The 17906-nt window shown below is 30.7% G+C and overlaps 1 protein-coding gene across 1 annotated transcript in view; it reads left to right on the top strand.

The window, feature by feature from the left end:
* Positions 1-17906, top strand: part of LOC123302680 (inositol 1,4,5-trisphosphate receptor) — a 173878-nt gene that overhangs the window by 89818 nt on the left and 66154 nt on the right. The window contains 3 exon segments of the mRNA XM_044885721.1: positions 6356-6773; positions 11741-11973; positions 14980-15150. Coding sequence (XP_044741656.1) covers positions 6356-6773; positions 11741-11973; positions 14980-15150 — 822 coding nt within the window.

Raw genomic sequence — 17906 nt, 5'->3', positions numbered from 1 at the left:
ACAATTAACTCAGTCAATTGTTTGTTTTCACTTGTTTTTTTAATTAGTTTTTATTCATTGCAAGTGAAAATTATAAAAAAACTTTCAAAATATGTCGTTTTTTGAGATTCTTTCATAAGAGCCAATGTATTTTATATCGATTTTCAATGACTTTGTGAATATCTCAAAAACTCTTGAACATTTTGAAAAAAAATTCTACTTGTTTGTAGTAAAGAAAAAAGATTGTTTCCTCAAAGTTTTAAATTTTACCGATTTTTTTTTCTAAAAAAGAACAATTAAAAACGAAAAAATTAGTTTTTTACATTTTAACTTGTTGAATTTGAGGTTAGGTCAAAACATGTCCAGTACCAAAGTTAATGATTTTTTTTATCTACAAGTTGACCAATTTGACTTTTTTCTCTTACATCGTTACTTTAAAATCAAATTCAGTTATTTGAATTATTTTGCCCGATTTATATATTTTATTTTTCTACACAAAAAACGGGTCCAACCCTGCAACGAATTTTTTCCTTAACCAAATGTGATTTAATTGATCTATAAACACATTTTATGAGAAAAATTATATAATAAATTGAAGAAAAAAAATTATTGGTGATTTCATTAGAGTGATATGGCTTCGATATTGCCATGCTACCTTAATATTTTCAAAATCGGTTGGTATCAAATTACGCACTATAGACCAACAATTCGAAACCACATACTAATTTTCTATTTCTTATAGTTTCTGAGAAAAACTCTAGATACTTTTGTGTACACAGAAATTTTTATTTTACCCTTAAAAATTTACGTACCTGATAGCCTGAAACAAAAAACCCCAAAATTTGACAGGGGTCTAAAATTTTTGTGCTTCACTCGATTAAAGTAACTTATATTTATCGTTTTTTACGAAAACGGGAATTGAAGTTAAAATAAAACTTTAAGCACACAAAATAATTTTATTTGTATCTATTGAATGACCCTCATGCATTAATTACGTAAGGGGTTTTGGGTAAGGGGGGGAGGTTTCAAAACCTTATCATGTGCTTACATGGGGGGAGGGGGGGGGGGGTTAAATCCATTCTTATGTAAGATTTTATGAGTTGAAATTTAATATTAGATGTAATGTATGTGTATCGCGTGTATGTACTGCAGTCTGTGTGCTAATTTACGTCAAACTGTAAGTTTTGTAACTGATCCTTTTCTAATAATGTTTTATTATTTGGCAAAACGAGATTTAATCTTACGTAAGAAGGGGAAGGGTGGAAGTTCGAAAAATCTTATGTATGCTTACGTGAAGGTAGGGGAGAGTTTCAAATATCGTGAAAATCATGCTTACATAATTAATGAATGGTCCCTTGTACATTATTTAATAATATAATTGGGTTTTATAATCCATCTAGTTAAGCGGAAAAAAATTTGGAAACTTGTGTAAAGGGTCTAGTCGTTTAAGCATAAGAAAACTGCATTCAGGTCTGATGAAGGGTTCTTACCTTGTTTCTAGTCTAAATTAGCTAAACTTAATCTCACACTTCTAACCCTTATAATTAGGGTAACAATATAGGAGTAACAAACCTGAACGTAAAAATTTTTTTCTCAGTACCTATTGAAGATATCTTCATGAAATTGAAATTGTGCATGACTATCGATAAACTAATTATAATTATTTTTTAGAATTTGGCAATATTAGAAATTATAAAAAACAAGAAGTAAATTATTTGGGGGTTGTTTTTATTAATAAATACCGGGCTAATATTTACCTTTTTGCAAATGCACTCATCACTGTTCACAATGAAAGAAGTAATTTTTTATACCCTGTGCCTATTTATGAAATATATCAGTATATTTAGTTCCTAATCACCTAATAAGTTCATTTTCGGTTGTCTCTCTAACTAATTAGTCTAACCGTGTATTCATCCGTCATAACGAGAACTCAACAAGTGAAAACAAACAATTGACTGAGTTAATTGTTGAAATACCATGCATAGTCAGTGTTGATTTCTTTATCACATAGCACATACAAATAATATACATAACTGAAAATCAAGTATAGTACATATTATAAAATTTCCGCCTACTTGGCGCCCTCGCGGGTAAACAGTGATGTTTACGAAAAAATGTTTCAAACAAAAGTTGTTTAATTTTTGATAAGGAACATTTTTTACATTTAAACTTTTGTTCTATCTCTAACGGTTTACAAGATGGGTCCTACGGATCCAAGACCCAATTCACCTATGATGCTCATTTACGAACTTGACCTCACTTTTTACGTCCTGAGTACGCTGTAAAAATTTCAGCTCGATATCTTTTTTCGTTTTTGAGTTATCGTGCCCACAGACGGACGGACGGACGGACGGACAACCGGAAATGGACTAATTAGGTGATTTTATGAACACCCATGACAAAATTTGTTTCCTAGCATCATTATTTTTAAGCGTTACAAACTTGGGACTAAACTTAATATATTATGTATATTTCATATATTGACTATGTGCATGAAGCCAAGTGGCGCCAACTAGTAGAAAGTGTAGAACTATTCACCTGTCATGCGGCCATTGTTTTTCTTTGTATACATTGAACTGCATGTAAAAAGAGCAGAAAGTTTTTTGCAATACTTGTTATAATTATTATATACTAACGCCAAAAAAGGTATTGTAATTATTAAATAAACATTCGTTAGCTATTTCAACTCGTGCTCAAATAAAATGTGTATTAAATGTAGTAAAAAAGGTATTGTAATTATTAAGGTAGTACCAGCATGAAATCACTTTTCGACAGATTTGGCCGAAATTTTTTTCTCGGGTTTATAATAGCTTTATTTATGAATTCCTAAAATTTCATAATTTTTGACCGTTTAGATCGCGAGATATTTAAAGACAAAGTTCGCGATTTTGAGGGTCATGTCCCATTTAAAGCATGTAAAATGTCCGGTTTCTCCAACTATTTTTTATGATATTATTATAAATTGAAGAAAAAGTAGAAAAAAATGTTTATACAATACAATTCTAAAAAAAAAATTTAGAAATTAATTTTCACTTTCGAGATATTAATTTTGACGTAAATTGATCGAAATTGGGACGTTGGCATAATTATTTCCCATTTTAAACGGTCAAAATTTCTGAAACTTTGGGAATTAATAGTAAGCATTATTAAATTCTTAAATTTAATTTTTCGTTAAATTCTGTCGAAAAAAAAATTGTACCATTGCTTTAACATAGAAACTGCAAATACCATGCTGGAACATCCTTAAATAAACATTCGTTACCTATTTCAACTCGTTCTCAATAAAAATGTGTATTAAATGTAGAAAAATTAAATAGCATTATAGTATTTAGATGAGTGTTAAAAAGAGTACACAATATTTTACAACCACCATGTGGAATTGGTATCATATTTAAACAGAAGTGTAACAAGGATACCAAATACACAAATATTAAACACTATATATTAAAGAGAGATAACAACTAAATAAAGATAACATTATACACAAAATGCATTAAAAATCTTTATTTTACACTTAAAGATTGAAGTCGATTGAAAATTATAAAGTATAACGTTAATTATTAAACAAAGACACATATATTAACATCATTATATTTTGTGTCCTTATTTTGATTATAAAAATTTATTGAGAAAATAACATTAATAATTTTAATATTTAAACTGAGATTAAATAGGTAGAATTCGAAATATTTACCAAAGTATAATACTAGTATAATATAAATACACTATACAATATATACTACATTTTGTACTCTATATTAAAAGTAGTTGTCAATGTACTTTCAATGTACATTGTCGGCGGCTGGCGTGTAAATAGTTCGGCATTTTTCCGTCGGCGCGCCACGTGTATTGCCAAACTTAAGACCCTCCCCCTTGCACAAGGATCCATACATGGTATAAAAATTAAAAGAGATATCAAGCTGAAATTTTTATAGTGTATTCTTTTAACAATATTTATTATTAATATTTAACAACTTTTTTTCGTATACATCATTTTTTTCCCGAGAGGGAGCAAACTTAGGACAAACTTTAGTTTTCATTACTAAAACTATACGTGAAAAAAGGTTAAAAAATTGCAGATAGCTTCAAAAATTTGCTTTTAATTTCATTAAGGTGATCAAATGAGTCAATGCTCGGGGAAAGCTGTGTTTTTTTTAAATAATCGTTTCAATATATATATGGACAGATCCATTACTTTTCGACTAAAGTGTGCGGCGGTTGGATCACCGATTTTGATGCCAATTTTTTCTTGAAAGCACATCAGAAAAGGAGATGATCCTGAAAATTTGAGCCAGATTCGTCCAAATGGAAGTGTCGAATAATTTTTTGAATTTTAAAAAGTCGATTTTTTAGTCATTTTCAAAAATTTATAAAAAATCGGCATCAAATCGGTGACCCACCCCGTCTCTCTTTCGTCGAAAAGTAATGGATCTGCGAGCTTTGATGTAATGAGCAATGCCTTGATTTTGCAAAGTAATATTTTTTTCTGCGTTATATCGGATTCACCATTCATTGTTTTCTTTCACTCCGCTATATATTTTCCTGATTATCTTTTTTTTTCGAATCTTCTAAGTCTTTCCTTATCAACCTCGGTCAGCATACATGTTTTCTCGCCATATGTCACTAGTGAGCAAATAGGTGGAGTAGGCCCTGAATCCAGCCGGTATTCGTTCTTTCGTTCGTTGATGGACATTGAATATTGTGAATTGGTATCGGTACAATTACAAGATTCCTTGGGTTTTGTGTTTTGTTTGATGACCCGATCATATATTGTATTTTTTTTTTCATTAATTACGAAACTGACTTTCTAAGCCAAAAGCAGAAACTTCGTTAATCAGTAGTGGAGACACTTAGATCAAATTATGTTTTTACATCCCCTTCCACTATGTGACGAAGGTTGGCAGGACGAGACAAATTTTTCCAAATTTTTTTATGAATTTAAAAAACGTGTCCGTACCGAAACGATTATTTTGCAAAGTATTTAATATTTACACTTGAAAGTTTATTATATTCTGTTGTAAAAACGCTATTTTACGTTGTCGTACGAGCTTTTTGTACCTCTTTATTAATGGTCAATGCCAAATTGACGTTTTTGAACGTGTGTTCTAAGATGTTTTTGGATTTTTTAAAGTTAGGAAAGTTATAAGTATATTTTTTATAAACTTGCAATGAAAGAGTCTGGATGAAGTCACTACTTTTACCCTTCGAATACCAGATAATTTTTTGCTCGATCTCAATTAACCTGGATATTTAACAAGTTAAAATAGATTTTGCTTTGAATGTTAATAACGCGATCAAAACTGGTCATACAGAAACTCATAAAAGCGCTTAATGAAGAAAAAGCTACAAGCTTTGAAGTGCTCTTATTGAAATTTTTGCAAAATAACTTTTAGACTCGAAGCAAGCTTTTTAAGCTGAAAAAAGAAAACAAATTGGATATACTTTATAATCGAAAACAGAGAGGTGAAAAAGGAAAAATTTTTTTAAAATACAAAACTGATTGAAAGTTTTGAAAGAAATTGTCTTTCTGTATTGGAATGAGACCAGACAGATTCAATCCTTATTCCAGCATATACAACGAGTTGAAGAAAAAGGGTTTAGTTGGCTTTGAATACTTCGACCAAAAGGGTACTCTTTTTAAAGTAAATAATGAAACGGAAATTTTTTCTCTCCCTTTTCAGTCATTGCTACGAAACGGAAAGGGATGTTAAAAATAATTTGAACGCAGGGTATCAACGACAAAGCTTTAAGGTATAAACTTAAAAATAGTTATAAACACTTAAAAATTGAGGGAGTTATAACTTATGGGTATTTGTAAATAGCCTATAGCCTGATAGCCGAAAACAAGTGAAAACAAACAATTGGCTGAGTTAATTGTTTAAATACCCTGTATAAAAAGTCTTGAATGTCAGTGATTCGAGGTTCTTTCACAAGACCACTAGTTGAAGCTACCTGCAATTTTTCAACTTTCTCTTTTATAGTTTTGGAGAAAATGAACACCAAAGCTTTGTCCTAATGTGCGCCCTCAGGGATAAATCATTATGTTTACGAAAAATGTTTCCTACAAAAGATATTTATTTTTTTATAAGAAATATTTTTACAATTAAAAATTTCTATTTATAATGATTTACAAGATAAGCCCTACGAACCCAAGATCCATGTTGCTCATTTACGAACTAACTCACTTTTTACGCCCTGAGCACGCTATAAAAATTTCAGCTCGATATCTCTTTTCGTTTTTGAGTTATCGTGATCATGGACGGACGGTCAAACTTGGGAACAATTACAATCTTGGGACTAAAATTAGTATACCTTGATATATATTTATGCAAAGAGAGGATAAAAATTAACAAAAAGTATATTGTGATGTTTTTAGATAATTCGTTTAGATCGAAGCATTATCGAAGGTTTACAAGACATTGTGTCGTTATTGGAAGAACAATTAAAACCACTAGTATTAGCCGAATTATCGTTATTGGTAGATGTTCTTTACAGACCAGAGTTGTTATTTCCCAATGCCACTGAACCTAGAAAACGATGTGAGAATGGTGGATTTATACGTAAACTAATTAAACATACTGAAAAGTTGCTAGAAGAAAAAGAAGAAAAACTATGTGTGAAAGTTTTATGCACACTTAGAGAGATGATGGTCATTGATAATGAATATGGCGAAAAGGGGGATCAACTACGTAACATATTGTTGGAACGATATTTTGGAAAAACCTTTCTAACTAACCCAGATGTTGTCGAATTGGGTAATTGTCCTGTTGTATCAATAACGCATGGCCCAGGAGGTATGTATAAGGTTTATACAAATTAAATTACACACTTAAAAAATTCTTAATGCCAATCGATATGAAGTTGTCTTAACCTCATCGCAAGATCAAATATGGCGAATGGTACCACGAATGTGATACCGTACGGGGTTGAGTGGTGAAGTTGACGCAAATGCATGAGATGTTTGTATAAAAGTAGTATACTGTCAAAAAAATTTCAAATATTGTTGTTTTGAAATGCAACAGAGGTTTAAAAAATATTTTTTTGATTGGTTCTATCAATTATAAATATTATAACAAAATACTTAAAGCAAATCTTCTATTTAAAGCAAAAGCAAGAAATTTCCTCTTAATTCATCGATTCGCTTTATTTACACGATTATATATTCCAACAAGTACAATTTGATTTTCCATCAATAAAATGCATGACTTTAGACTAAAATCAATATATTTCATAGAAGTAATGACTTTGTTTATTTAACTTCAGTGATTTTGTATCAATGAATTCATATTTTAAATTCAATCCCATTCTATTGTAAATAGAAATATTTAACTGTGCTTGTTTCAATCGTTAGGAAATTGTTTGAAAGTATTTTTACTTTATTTCAATATGAAACAGCTAACTTCGAGACGAGGTTGTCATTCTCTTAATTTTTTTTTCAGTGTATAGTTTCTAATAAACGGCTTCCAACTACTTTTTAAGTAAAAATAAAAAATACGTAATCAGTTTGTACACATCTTAAACTGTGGCTATAGATTTCAAATCCAAAGTTCAAGAAATAAATATATTTACTTCTTTTACGAATTCGGCCGGGGTATAAGTCAATTGTCTTGTCTCTATTTTATCCAAAAAAATGATATTTGAACTGTGAAAAACAAAGAGTTCATAGTTCTGACAAAATTATCTTTAATTTTGTATGCGGCTCGCTAGATAAGTAGGATATCATAGCTAAGATATCCTACTTTTAAGAATGAGATGATTTGTTTTTATTTTCTGAATAGCGTTAAAGCCTAAAATTTCAACAATTTTTTACGAATAACCCTTAAGATTTAAAGTTGATCTTGAAATAATCTAGAAGGCCGGACTCAAGGTCATTGTGAACTTCATCAATAAGTTTATCTCATTTAATTGCTAATTTCCGTGTATATGACTTCCGATGGAATAGCGTTAAGATAAACGGTCAGCGCATGTGTGTTTTATGTGGAGGAAAACTGTGACAGCTGGAGATCTTAGAACGCAACTAAACAATATGCAACTACTAACTGCTATAAATATTTTAACCGTCCAGTCAACGACCGGTTATCCGGGTATCCATTTCAGTTTCCAAAGTAGAATTTATCAACTTCTCTTAAAAAATATGTATGACCGCTCGGATTCCCAGAATTGAAGTAGTTTGACACCCATTTTTTGTCAAATTTTTTGGTAATTAATCATTCAGTCACAATTATTAGCTAATAAACTTCAGACTCCCTCCGTTTAATGATCAGGTAACCGGGTACCCACTAGAATAATTATGGATGAAAGCCCGATTTATATACACTAAAGAGACTTTTTATAAAAGTTTTGAGGTAACTTGACTTTTGAACAAATAATAAACAATATCATTTATAATTTGTTTCTTTTCATCATTCTTTTTTATTTTAGCATAACGATTTTCACATAACGAGATTGTGATACAATGTTCATCATAAATAGGAAGCTCACATACCGAAAATGATTTTCGAGTTTTGTGGCGTTTTTTAAATTCGCTTTGGAGACAAGCGTAGCACACCCCAGTAATATTTTTCCTTCGGGTGAATCGAATTTTGTTTGGGGTCTCGATGATTCAGATGCTGTATGCTGCGCGTATGGGTTTAAAGCTCGACTTAAAAAACTTTAATCGCCACATTCTTTGTCTCAAATGCTTCATGATTTGTGTATTTTGGTAACGATTTTCGACAAATGGAGTGCGCAACTCTCTGCCCAGTTGTCGATAAAATAATCGTCGTTCATATAAGAATTTTTCGAAAGCACTTCATTATTATCATAAAAAAGAATATATGCTGTAAGGCAAGCAACATCGAGAATATTGTAGAAAAAGGCTATAGGCCACCGTTGAGTTGATCTTTTTGCAGTACATCAACCAAGCATTTTATCTATCGTGTCCACTCCAGCTTTTGAACAGTTATAAATTTCAATAATTGCATTGATGATAGCATGATCACTACCTTATTTTTTTGGCACATAACTGCATATAGTTACTTTTTTATGAAAGTAAAACATAGTGGATAATTCTTCCGTGTTTTCTATCCAGCCATTGCTGGTGGAATGTACGACTTATTTTTCTTCAGAGTACCAACAATTGTGAAATCCCAGGATAGCAACACTTTTGCCAATGGCAGAGTAGTGAAGAAATTATCCATTGTAATGTTTTTACCAGGCCCTTTGTACGATGTCATTAATTTCCGACTGTCAATCCCTCTCTACCGTTACGCAATGCTTACAGTACATGCGTTCTAGACAAAGTGATAATAATAACTTTCTTGGTTACTTATCGTACACTTGTCTCCATTTGTTTTATTTTATTTTATTTTTTTCTTTGGAATATATACTTTTATTATATTGTATTTCTTTTTTTTATTTATTTTTTTTTATTTTTTTGTTAGAATGTAACAAGTGTAATTTTTTTGATTTACGTATCAAATATATATATTGAATTGTATAAATTTATCTTTTAAAAATCCACAAATTTGTAGGGAGCATATTTTGATTCTAATCTCTGTTCTAACAAAATCGAACTATCCAAGCCAAAGTAAAAGGTAGAGATGAAACGGATATACGGTATCCGGCCGGATACGAACGGATTAAAGAACACTAAATAATTTTCAAAACACCGTCTTTAAGCCAGTAAAAAAACGATCCTGTTATGATACCCAAAAATGCATATTTTTGTACATATCTCAAAAATCATAATATGAGAGATTAAACGAATATCCGGTAACTATCCGGTATCCGGCATATCCGTCCTGTTTTCACTATTCGGCCGAATACCGGACAGTAATTCAGTATCCGGCCGTATTCCGGATAATTAAATTCAAAAAATTCTCATTATTTTATACAAGTTTATTTTAATAATTACACGTCAAAAATGTTTGTTTTTTTAATTATTTTAGTTATCAAAATTAACAAGTGGCAAATTGTGGTGAATTAATGCCAAATTTTCCGCATTTGTTTGTACAAGGCGACTCTGCTTGGCTTCGTATACCAAACCAGCTTCTGAAAATAGCCTTTTGCTGTAAACACTGCTGCCAGGTGCAGAAAGATAAATTCTAGCAAATCTTAACAACGGCGGGTACTGATTCAAATTAACTGACCACCAAATGTATGGGTCGTGATTGGGATCGATTCAAGATGTCTTTAAAGAAAAGTCAGTCTCGTTAGCAATTGGATTTTGTTTTTCTTGGCAATCACTACTATTATTCTTAGCCACTTCATTGAAACAGTCCCAAAAACTATCATAAGTTTCACGTGTGAAGTTGGATTCAGTTTCATTTTCTTTCATTCTTTAGGTTTCATTCGTCAGATACTCTACAATGATTTTTTGTCCGGCTTTTTCAGTTTCAAGAACTTCTAAATAGTCTGACACAATAAACATGCCGCGTACTTGTTATCGTCACTGTTTAAATCAAAATATTGCCAAATTGGCGAACGTTTTTTTGATGATGACATTTCTTGCTAATCAATCAAACTTAAATCAAACACAAAATCACGACGACAAGTGAAAAAAAATGAAAATACCAGGCCGAATATCCGGTAACAGGATATCCGGCGCTTCGGTCTCTTACCTCGCCGAATATCCGGTATCCGATGTTCGGCCAAACCACTATCCGTTTTATCGCTAGTAAAAGGCAGCAGTATATATATATATATAAAAGTAAAATTTAAAAAACACAAAATTTTACCAAAACCACAACAGCTTATTTAAATACTTTCTAATTTTGAAATCTATTGGTTTCACCCTATAGAATAAACTTTGTATCACCCTATGCCGCTATGTACGAAGGGTTGAAAAGGTGAGAAATTTTATCTCTAAATTTTATATGAAGTTTAGAAGCGTACCAAAATTTAAAAATTATTGTGCAAAAAATATGCTAAAAGATTGTTTATTTCATTATTTTAGAGCCTAATTAGCCGAGCGGTCTAAAGCGATAGACTTTAACCGAATGAACCGTAACAAATTCCGGAACGGTCTTTTTGGACTATATCTTCTGAAATAGTCATTACATTGGGGTTTATCTCATATCATTCGAAAACTGAACTTGTGTCTTCTTTTAAGTCCTTGCAAATTTTTATCAGAATGACAAACAGATGAAAAACGCCAAAAACATGGAAAATGCTGTCTGTGCCATGTTTTAAAAACGAAAAGTGATAGAGAGGCAAATAACCTAATGCAAGGGCTTAAAAGAAGGTTATTTCAGTTTTCGAATAATATGACACCAATTTCAGTGCGATGATTATTTCAGAAAATACAGGATTTTAAATTCAGAAGTGCCAATTTTGCTTGGAAAGTGAATATCTTGGATCATAAAGCTCGTACGGAAATTTTTTTATAGCTCCTTTTCAAGAAAAATAAACAAATTTTCGAGTGGTCGCAGCAGATTTGTTATAAAATATTTGTAAAATTTTGCTTCTAAACATCATAAAAAATTTAGGGATAAAATTTGTCACTCTTTCAACCCTCCATACAAAGCGACAAGAAATGCTACAAATTTTTTAACATTCGAATCCAAAACTAGACAGTCTAAGTTTTGAAATGAGCTATTGTCATTCCAAATTCGATGATTTTTTGAAGAAGTAAAGGTGTTTGAAATTTTAGTAAAATTTCGGGTTTAAACGTTTTGCTTTAATATTTTTGATGAGTATAGATGCGCCACTTTTTAGGGTAGTGTAGCTAATTAAATCCTATATAACTTAAACTGGAATATAAAAAGTTGTTTGTTTTCAGCTAAAATACTGAATCGTGCAGGTCGAACGTTACATGAAGTACAATGCCATTTGGATCGTGAAGGAGCATCGGATTTGGTAGTGGAGCTTGTTATTAAATCAATTCATTCGCCCTCAATATTTAATGAGCTAGTATCGGTCGGTATTGCCCTATTGGAAGGTGGTAATCCAATTATTCAAAAAAGTATGTTTAATAAACTGGTTGCTGGTGATTTAAGTCAAGTCTTTTTTAAGGTAAGAATTTTCTGTTAAAATATGCTTGTATTTTACTAATGCGTGTCCAAAGAGATCCTTGATTAAACAATGAACTCTCTCCAAAATTATGGAAGCCAACTTTTCAAAAATGTGCAGGCTGCATATCTAGCAATAGCGAATAATCGAACAAATAAAAGAGTTTAGCATACAGTTTAGTGTGATCAAATTAACTTTTTAAAAAATACCTACCAAAGTTCCAACCTCTTATCTTTAGTAAAAGTTACTAAAATAATTATTTTAAAGTACAACATTACAATAGGATGGGAGTAATGGGAGCAATTGTAATGTTATAATTTAAAATAATTATTTTAGTAACTTTTACTTAAGATAAGAGGTTGAAACTTTGGTGGGTATTTTTTTAACTATTGAAGCATATGATCACGTGAAAAAAGTAGCGCGTTACCGCACCACAACTTTTTTAGGGCCATTTTACAAAAGTCTTTTTTTTTTTTGCATTCAGCTGCGGTTTGCAAAAAGTATACATTCGATCTTGCTGAAATTGTGTGTGATACTTCATGGGCACAAAAGCTACAATCTATTTAAATCTCAGCTTTTAATCTTTAAAACAAGTAGAGTTATGAATTTTTGAAATTTCGAGCAAAATTGATGGTGTTTTGCAATTTGTGGGGACATCGATGGATCAATCGGGTTTATTCGCAGCTCACTTTTTTCGTCTTTTTACGGCGCCTATGCTTATTAAAAGCTTTTTTATTTTTAAATCAATCCGACGGTGTCTGACGCGCAAGACCAGATTAGGCCACTTTACCATTTTTTTTAGACCCTTTCCGACCATCAAAAAATATTCGATTTTAGTTTCTTCAATTTGTATCATAATTATCTACTTAAGGCAATTTTTTTCTCCGACCTCAAAATTATCTAAAAATTGGCGCCATTTTTTTTTTTTTTTATTTGATCACACTAGTAGGAAAAAAAAAAGTTTTAATTTAAGATCATAAAATGTCAAAAAATAAATCTCTCTTCACTCTGTAGATCAATAGTTATATAGTGCCTAGGGGTGCTTTTTCCTAAGGTTTGGTAACCACCTCTTCTAAAGGATGGAAAAAAAAAATATTGAAAATGGCAAGAGGAATCGATAAAGTGACAAAATGGAAGCAAAAACTGTAATATAAGTATATTTCGAAAAGTTAATACTTTCCAAGATATCGACGATTGAATTTCGAAGATTTTAACGATAATAACTGAAAAATTTGACGTTTTTTCAAAAAAGTAAATTTTTTTCAAAACTTTTACTTTTTTTTTCAAAAAGTAAATTTTTTTGTTTCTCGTACCTTTTTTTTATGTTTTATTCAGCACAAAAACTAATGAATTTACCTCGGGAACTAAAATTATTGCTTGTTGCTTTCCAATTTACTTTATTTAGGTACTGACAACATGCTCACAAAGTTTTTACAGTTTCAGATAAATTATTTTTGAAATATTGCACTTTAAATGCAAAAAATTTTTCAAAAAAACCAAAAAATTGTGTTTATTGTTAAATAACTCGAAAAATAATACAGTTACAAAAAAAGTTTAAAGGGTAAAAATTAAGATTTTTTTCGCAGATTATTTTATTTTCCAAACTTTTTTTTTGTAATTTTATTATTTTTCGACTTATTTAACGGTAAAATTTTTTTTTCCGAAAAATTTATTGTATTCAAATTTCTTTATTTCTAAAAATATATATATGAAACTGCTAGAACATTTTGAGCATGTTGTCAGTACCTAAATAAAGTAATTTGACAAGCATTAATTTTAGTTCCCGTGGTAAATAAATCAGTTCTTGTGTTGAGTAAAACATAAAAAAAAGGTACGAGAAACTTACTTTTTCATTATATGGAATTAGTTTAATTTAATTTAGTAATTTTATACATTTATTCTGTTTTTTTTTTCTTTCTTTCTTTTAGAAAATATTAGTTGTTTTACAAAGAATTTTTGTTGTCGTTGTTTAGTATTTAACTATTTATTTATTATTTATTTTTACTATGTATTATTCTGAATCGTAAAATGCATTCAATTATACATATTGAATGCAATTGTAAAAAATATTGTGAAATTTTTTCTTAACAATAAATTTACTTACTACTACTACTTTTCATTATTACTCCGTTAATTTTCGTATTAATGAGTTGACGATTTTCTCATTTTTAAGGTTTTTTAAAGTAGATTTAAAAGTGTATGATATACTTTTTTGAAAAAACGTCCAGTTATTTAAGGTTAAATACTCCGAATTTCAATCACCCAATAACTCGGAAAGTTTTGACTTTTCGAAATATACTTAAATGCCCTTTTTGCTTAGATTTAATTGCTTTATCGATTTCCGTTACCATTTCCAACATATATTTTTCTACCCCTTGAAGAAGCGCTTGCCACCCCCCGGAAAAAAGCATCACTAGACACCATACACCTTTCTGCCCTCGTTTATTGGAGTAAGAGTTTTGGCTTTAGTGTTCCATATATTTTCAGAAAAAGGAGAGGGTAGTTTATTGATGATTTTCATTCAGAATTTGTTAGACCACGGCTTTATTGTTAAAAATTATGATTTTTTGCAGAAATTTTCATTTTTTGATGTTTTTAAAAGTTAAGATTTTAACAAAATACGTCGTTTAAGACGTATCTTTGAACTTTCAATTATTATAAACAAATTAAGGATCAAGAATTAAGAATTTCTTTCTGATTTTGTTTCTCTGCTCAACGAAAAGTCAACAATACACTTCCCTCTCCGAATGAGTATAAATTTTAATAAGAAGTAACAACTGCATAAGTTCTTGTTCAAAAATTTTTATTATCTCTATCGTTCGGAAAATAAACAAAAGTTTTTGTTATAGATCAGTTACTTTTTGATGGTGCATTATATCTTCTTTTTTTTTTTTTTTTTTTTTTTTTTTTGTCCTGCATATAAAAACTGGAATAAATTCATGTATGGACCAATTTTTGTTTCAATTTATTTTTAAATTTTGAAAGACGTTCGTTTTCTGCCTTTTTCAGGTATTTTATGATAAGATGTGTGATGCACGAATTGAGATCAAGTCAACAGTTAGTGTTAATACTTCCGAGCTTGCAGCCAAAGCATATGAAGATAAAACAGAAGGTAAAGATTTCCATAAAGCCAACAGACGACATGGATTTAAATCAAATGGTTTGGCGATTTCTGAACAGGTAATTATTTTTTATTTATTTTTATAACATTTTGTGTCAGAATTCAATCATTTATCATGTTTCCGAAATTATATATTAAATACCGTTTCCATTTTATAAAATTAACGTTTTGATCTTTTGAAAATTAGAACATAACTATTTTTCATTTTAAAAAAATTCGATAACGCAGGAGCTGCGTTACCAAGAAAAAAATTAAATAAACCAATTGATGGTCCTGACTATATGTAAGAAAAATGAATTATTTGTTATCAGATTAATAAAAATACAAACATGCAATTAGATCTTTTAAAATGTTTTATCAAAAGTTCATTAAACTATCGACCCGGTCAATTTAAACATTCGAAGGTACGAAAATTCGCACCCGGCGAATTCTGATAGGATTGTTAAAAACACTATTATAAATGAAATCTAAAAAGTCCTCATCGATCCGATGAGTTGAACAAAATTTACGCCGGGTCAATTGTCACATAAACGGGTTTTTTGCGTTTTTCAGCAAAACGGTAAGTATAAAAGTCATAAAATAAGCTCAGATAATTAAATATAAAAAATGTCCCAATACTTTTTTCCTAGCAGCCACCGTTTCTGAGATATTACGATTCAAAAAGTTGAAAGAGTAATCGTCATATTATGCACACGTCTCCAGCTCACCTCATGGTCACAGATTTCTGCTCTATAAGATATTGGGAAAATTCATCAGCTCTTTCAGTACTTGCATTGATTAATGTCTTCATACCACGTTCAACTGTAACAATTTCACCTTCAGTTAAAAGTTTAGCATAAATAAAACAATAAATCACTTGAGGTAGTTTTTTTTTAACTAAACGATTTTTTTAGGTACGTGCACTACCTCAAGTGTACTTAGCGCCTTTTTTTTAACGTGATTTTCCAGAAACCCAGGTGAAATTGTTACCGTTGAACGTGGTATGAAGACATTAATCAATGCGAGTACTGAAAAAACTGATTAATTTTCCGAATATCTTAAAGGACAGAAATTTGTACCCATACATGTAGAGTGGCGTAAAAATTATACTCGGAAGTGCTCTGTTGCTGCAACTATTAAACGACAACATGAAGAACGATCGATGAGCACTTTTTAGATTTCATTTTTGATGATGTTTTGATCAATCCTACCAAAATTCAGAATGGTGCTAATTTTTGTACCTTCACTCATTTTTTTTGATTATTTTGACCGGATTATATTGTTTAATGTAGATACTTATTCCGAATTCCTGTAGATACAATAGAAGCTACGTAATTCGTACGTATGTGCTAGAAAAATTCTTGAGTCTTAAGATAACATACTCATTAACTTGTCTTCAATAATGTGTTTTTTTCCAGTCACTTTTTTTATTTCAAAATTATATGTTTTTTCCTCATTCATAAACATAAACTTAAAACTTCAAATATGAAAAGCATAATACATAATGTACATAGATTTCTTATAGACACATAATAATAATAATAACAATAATAAGGTTATTATTGTCCCAGTAAATGGGAAAAAGCCTCCCCGTTTTGAGAACACTCTGCTCTCCAACGTTTGCACTTGTCGATCTTTTTCCTGATACAGTTATACGGCGTCCAAATTGTACAGTGTTTGTTCGCGTTTTGACTTTTTTTTATTGTGTCCACGCAATGAACTCTGTCTATTAGCTGAATTTTTACTTGTTTTTTGCGTTGACATACTTTTAATTTATAACTTTGACGTGCGGTAAGTGCACTGCTCTGCAGTCCGTAGGTTAGATCCGGGGTGATACAAGAGTTAAACACTTTGCTTTTCAATTCAAGCGGAAGGCCGCCTTTCATGATATCTTTTAGTGACCAGTATTTCCTCCAGGCATTAGTGATTCTTTGTTGAACCTCGAGTTCTGAACTCTTATCAAATGCTATAATTTGACCTAGATATTTAAATTTAGAAAGTTTTTATATTTTTGAGTTATTAATTTCGTGATTTATGGCTTGGTTTGCATTTGACATAATCTTTGTGTTGTCATAATTGATAACAAGGCCTACTTGTTGACTAAAAAATTCAAACTGGAGATTCGCTCTCTGAATGTGAAAACAGCACTATGTCCTCTGCAAACCAAAGATTTGACAAATGAACCCCATCTATTATAATATCCAATTTATTCCCAGTTCAATTGGTCAACAACCACTTGTAGAACAACGTTAAATATTTTAGGCGATAATGGGTCCCCTTGTTTTGTTCCTCTGCCTAAAGGAAATACCGGCCCTTCAATTTCAAATTTAATTAACGCTGAGCTTTGCTCGTAAATATTTTTTAATAATCGAATGTACTTTTCATGAACCTGAGCTTTTTTAAGTGTCTTCCAAATGAATACATGTTCAATGGTATCAAACGCTTTATAAAAGTCAATGAAAGCCATGTCCAATGTGGATTTATTTTCTATGACTTGGTTAATGACCTGTAAATGATCGCTAACAGAAAAACCCTTACGAAATCCTGCTTGTTCAGGAGGTTGTAAACTGTCAAATTGCTGTTCTAGTCTATTCAGTAAAACCTTTGTGATAATCTTGTACATATTCGATGATATACTAATAGGTCTGTAATTGCTAATTTACAGACATAGATTTATTTATATCACCTCTCCAACGTGTATGCTCTCTTTCCCCTGCTCTATTTAGGTCGCGTGAATTCCAATTCGTAATGAGTTTGATGGTTTAAAATAATATACGTGACATGCCCATGCCCATTTTAGCATACATATTATGTTAATTTGGTTTTTCAGGTTTTT

Source organism: Chrysoperla carnea, chromosome X (genome assembly GCF_905475395.1).
Source record: "Chrysoperla carnea chromosome X, inChrCarn1.1, whole genome shotgun sequence".
In the NCBI taxonomy this organism is placed as follows: domain Eukaryota; kingdom Metazoa; phylum Arthropoda; class Insecta; order Neuroptera; family Chrysopidae; genus Chrysoperla; species Chrysoperla carnea.
The sequence above is the reverse complement of the archived record's forward strand: the minus strand, read 5'-3'. Positions and strand labels throughout refer to the sequence as shown.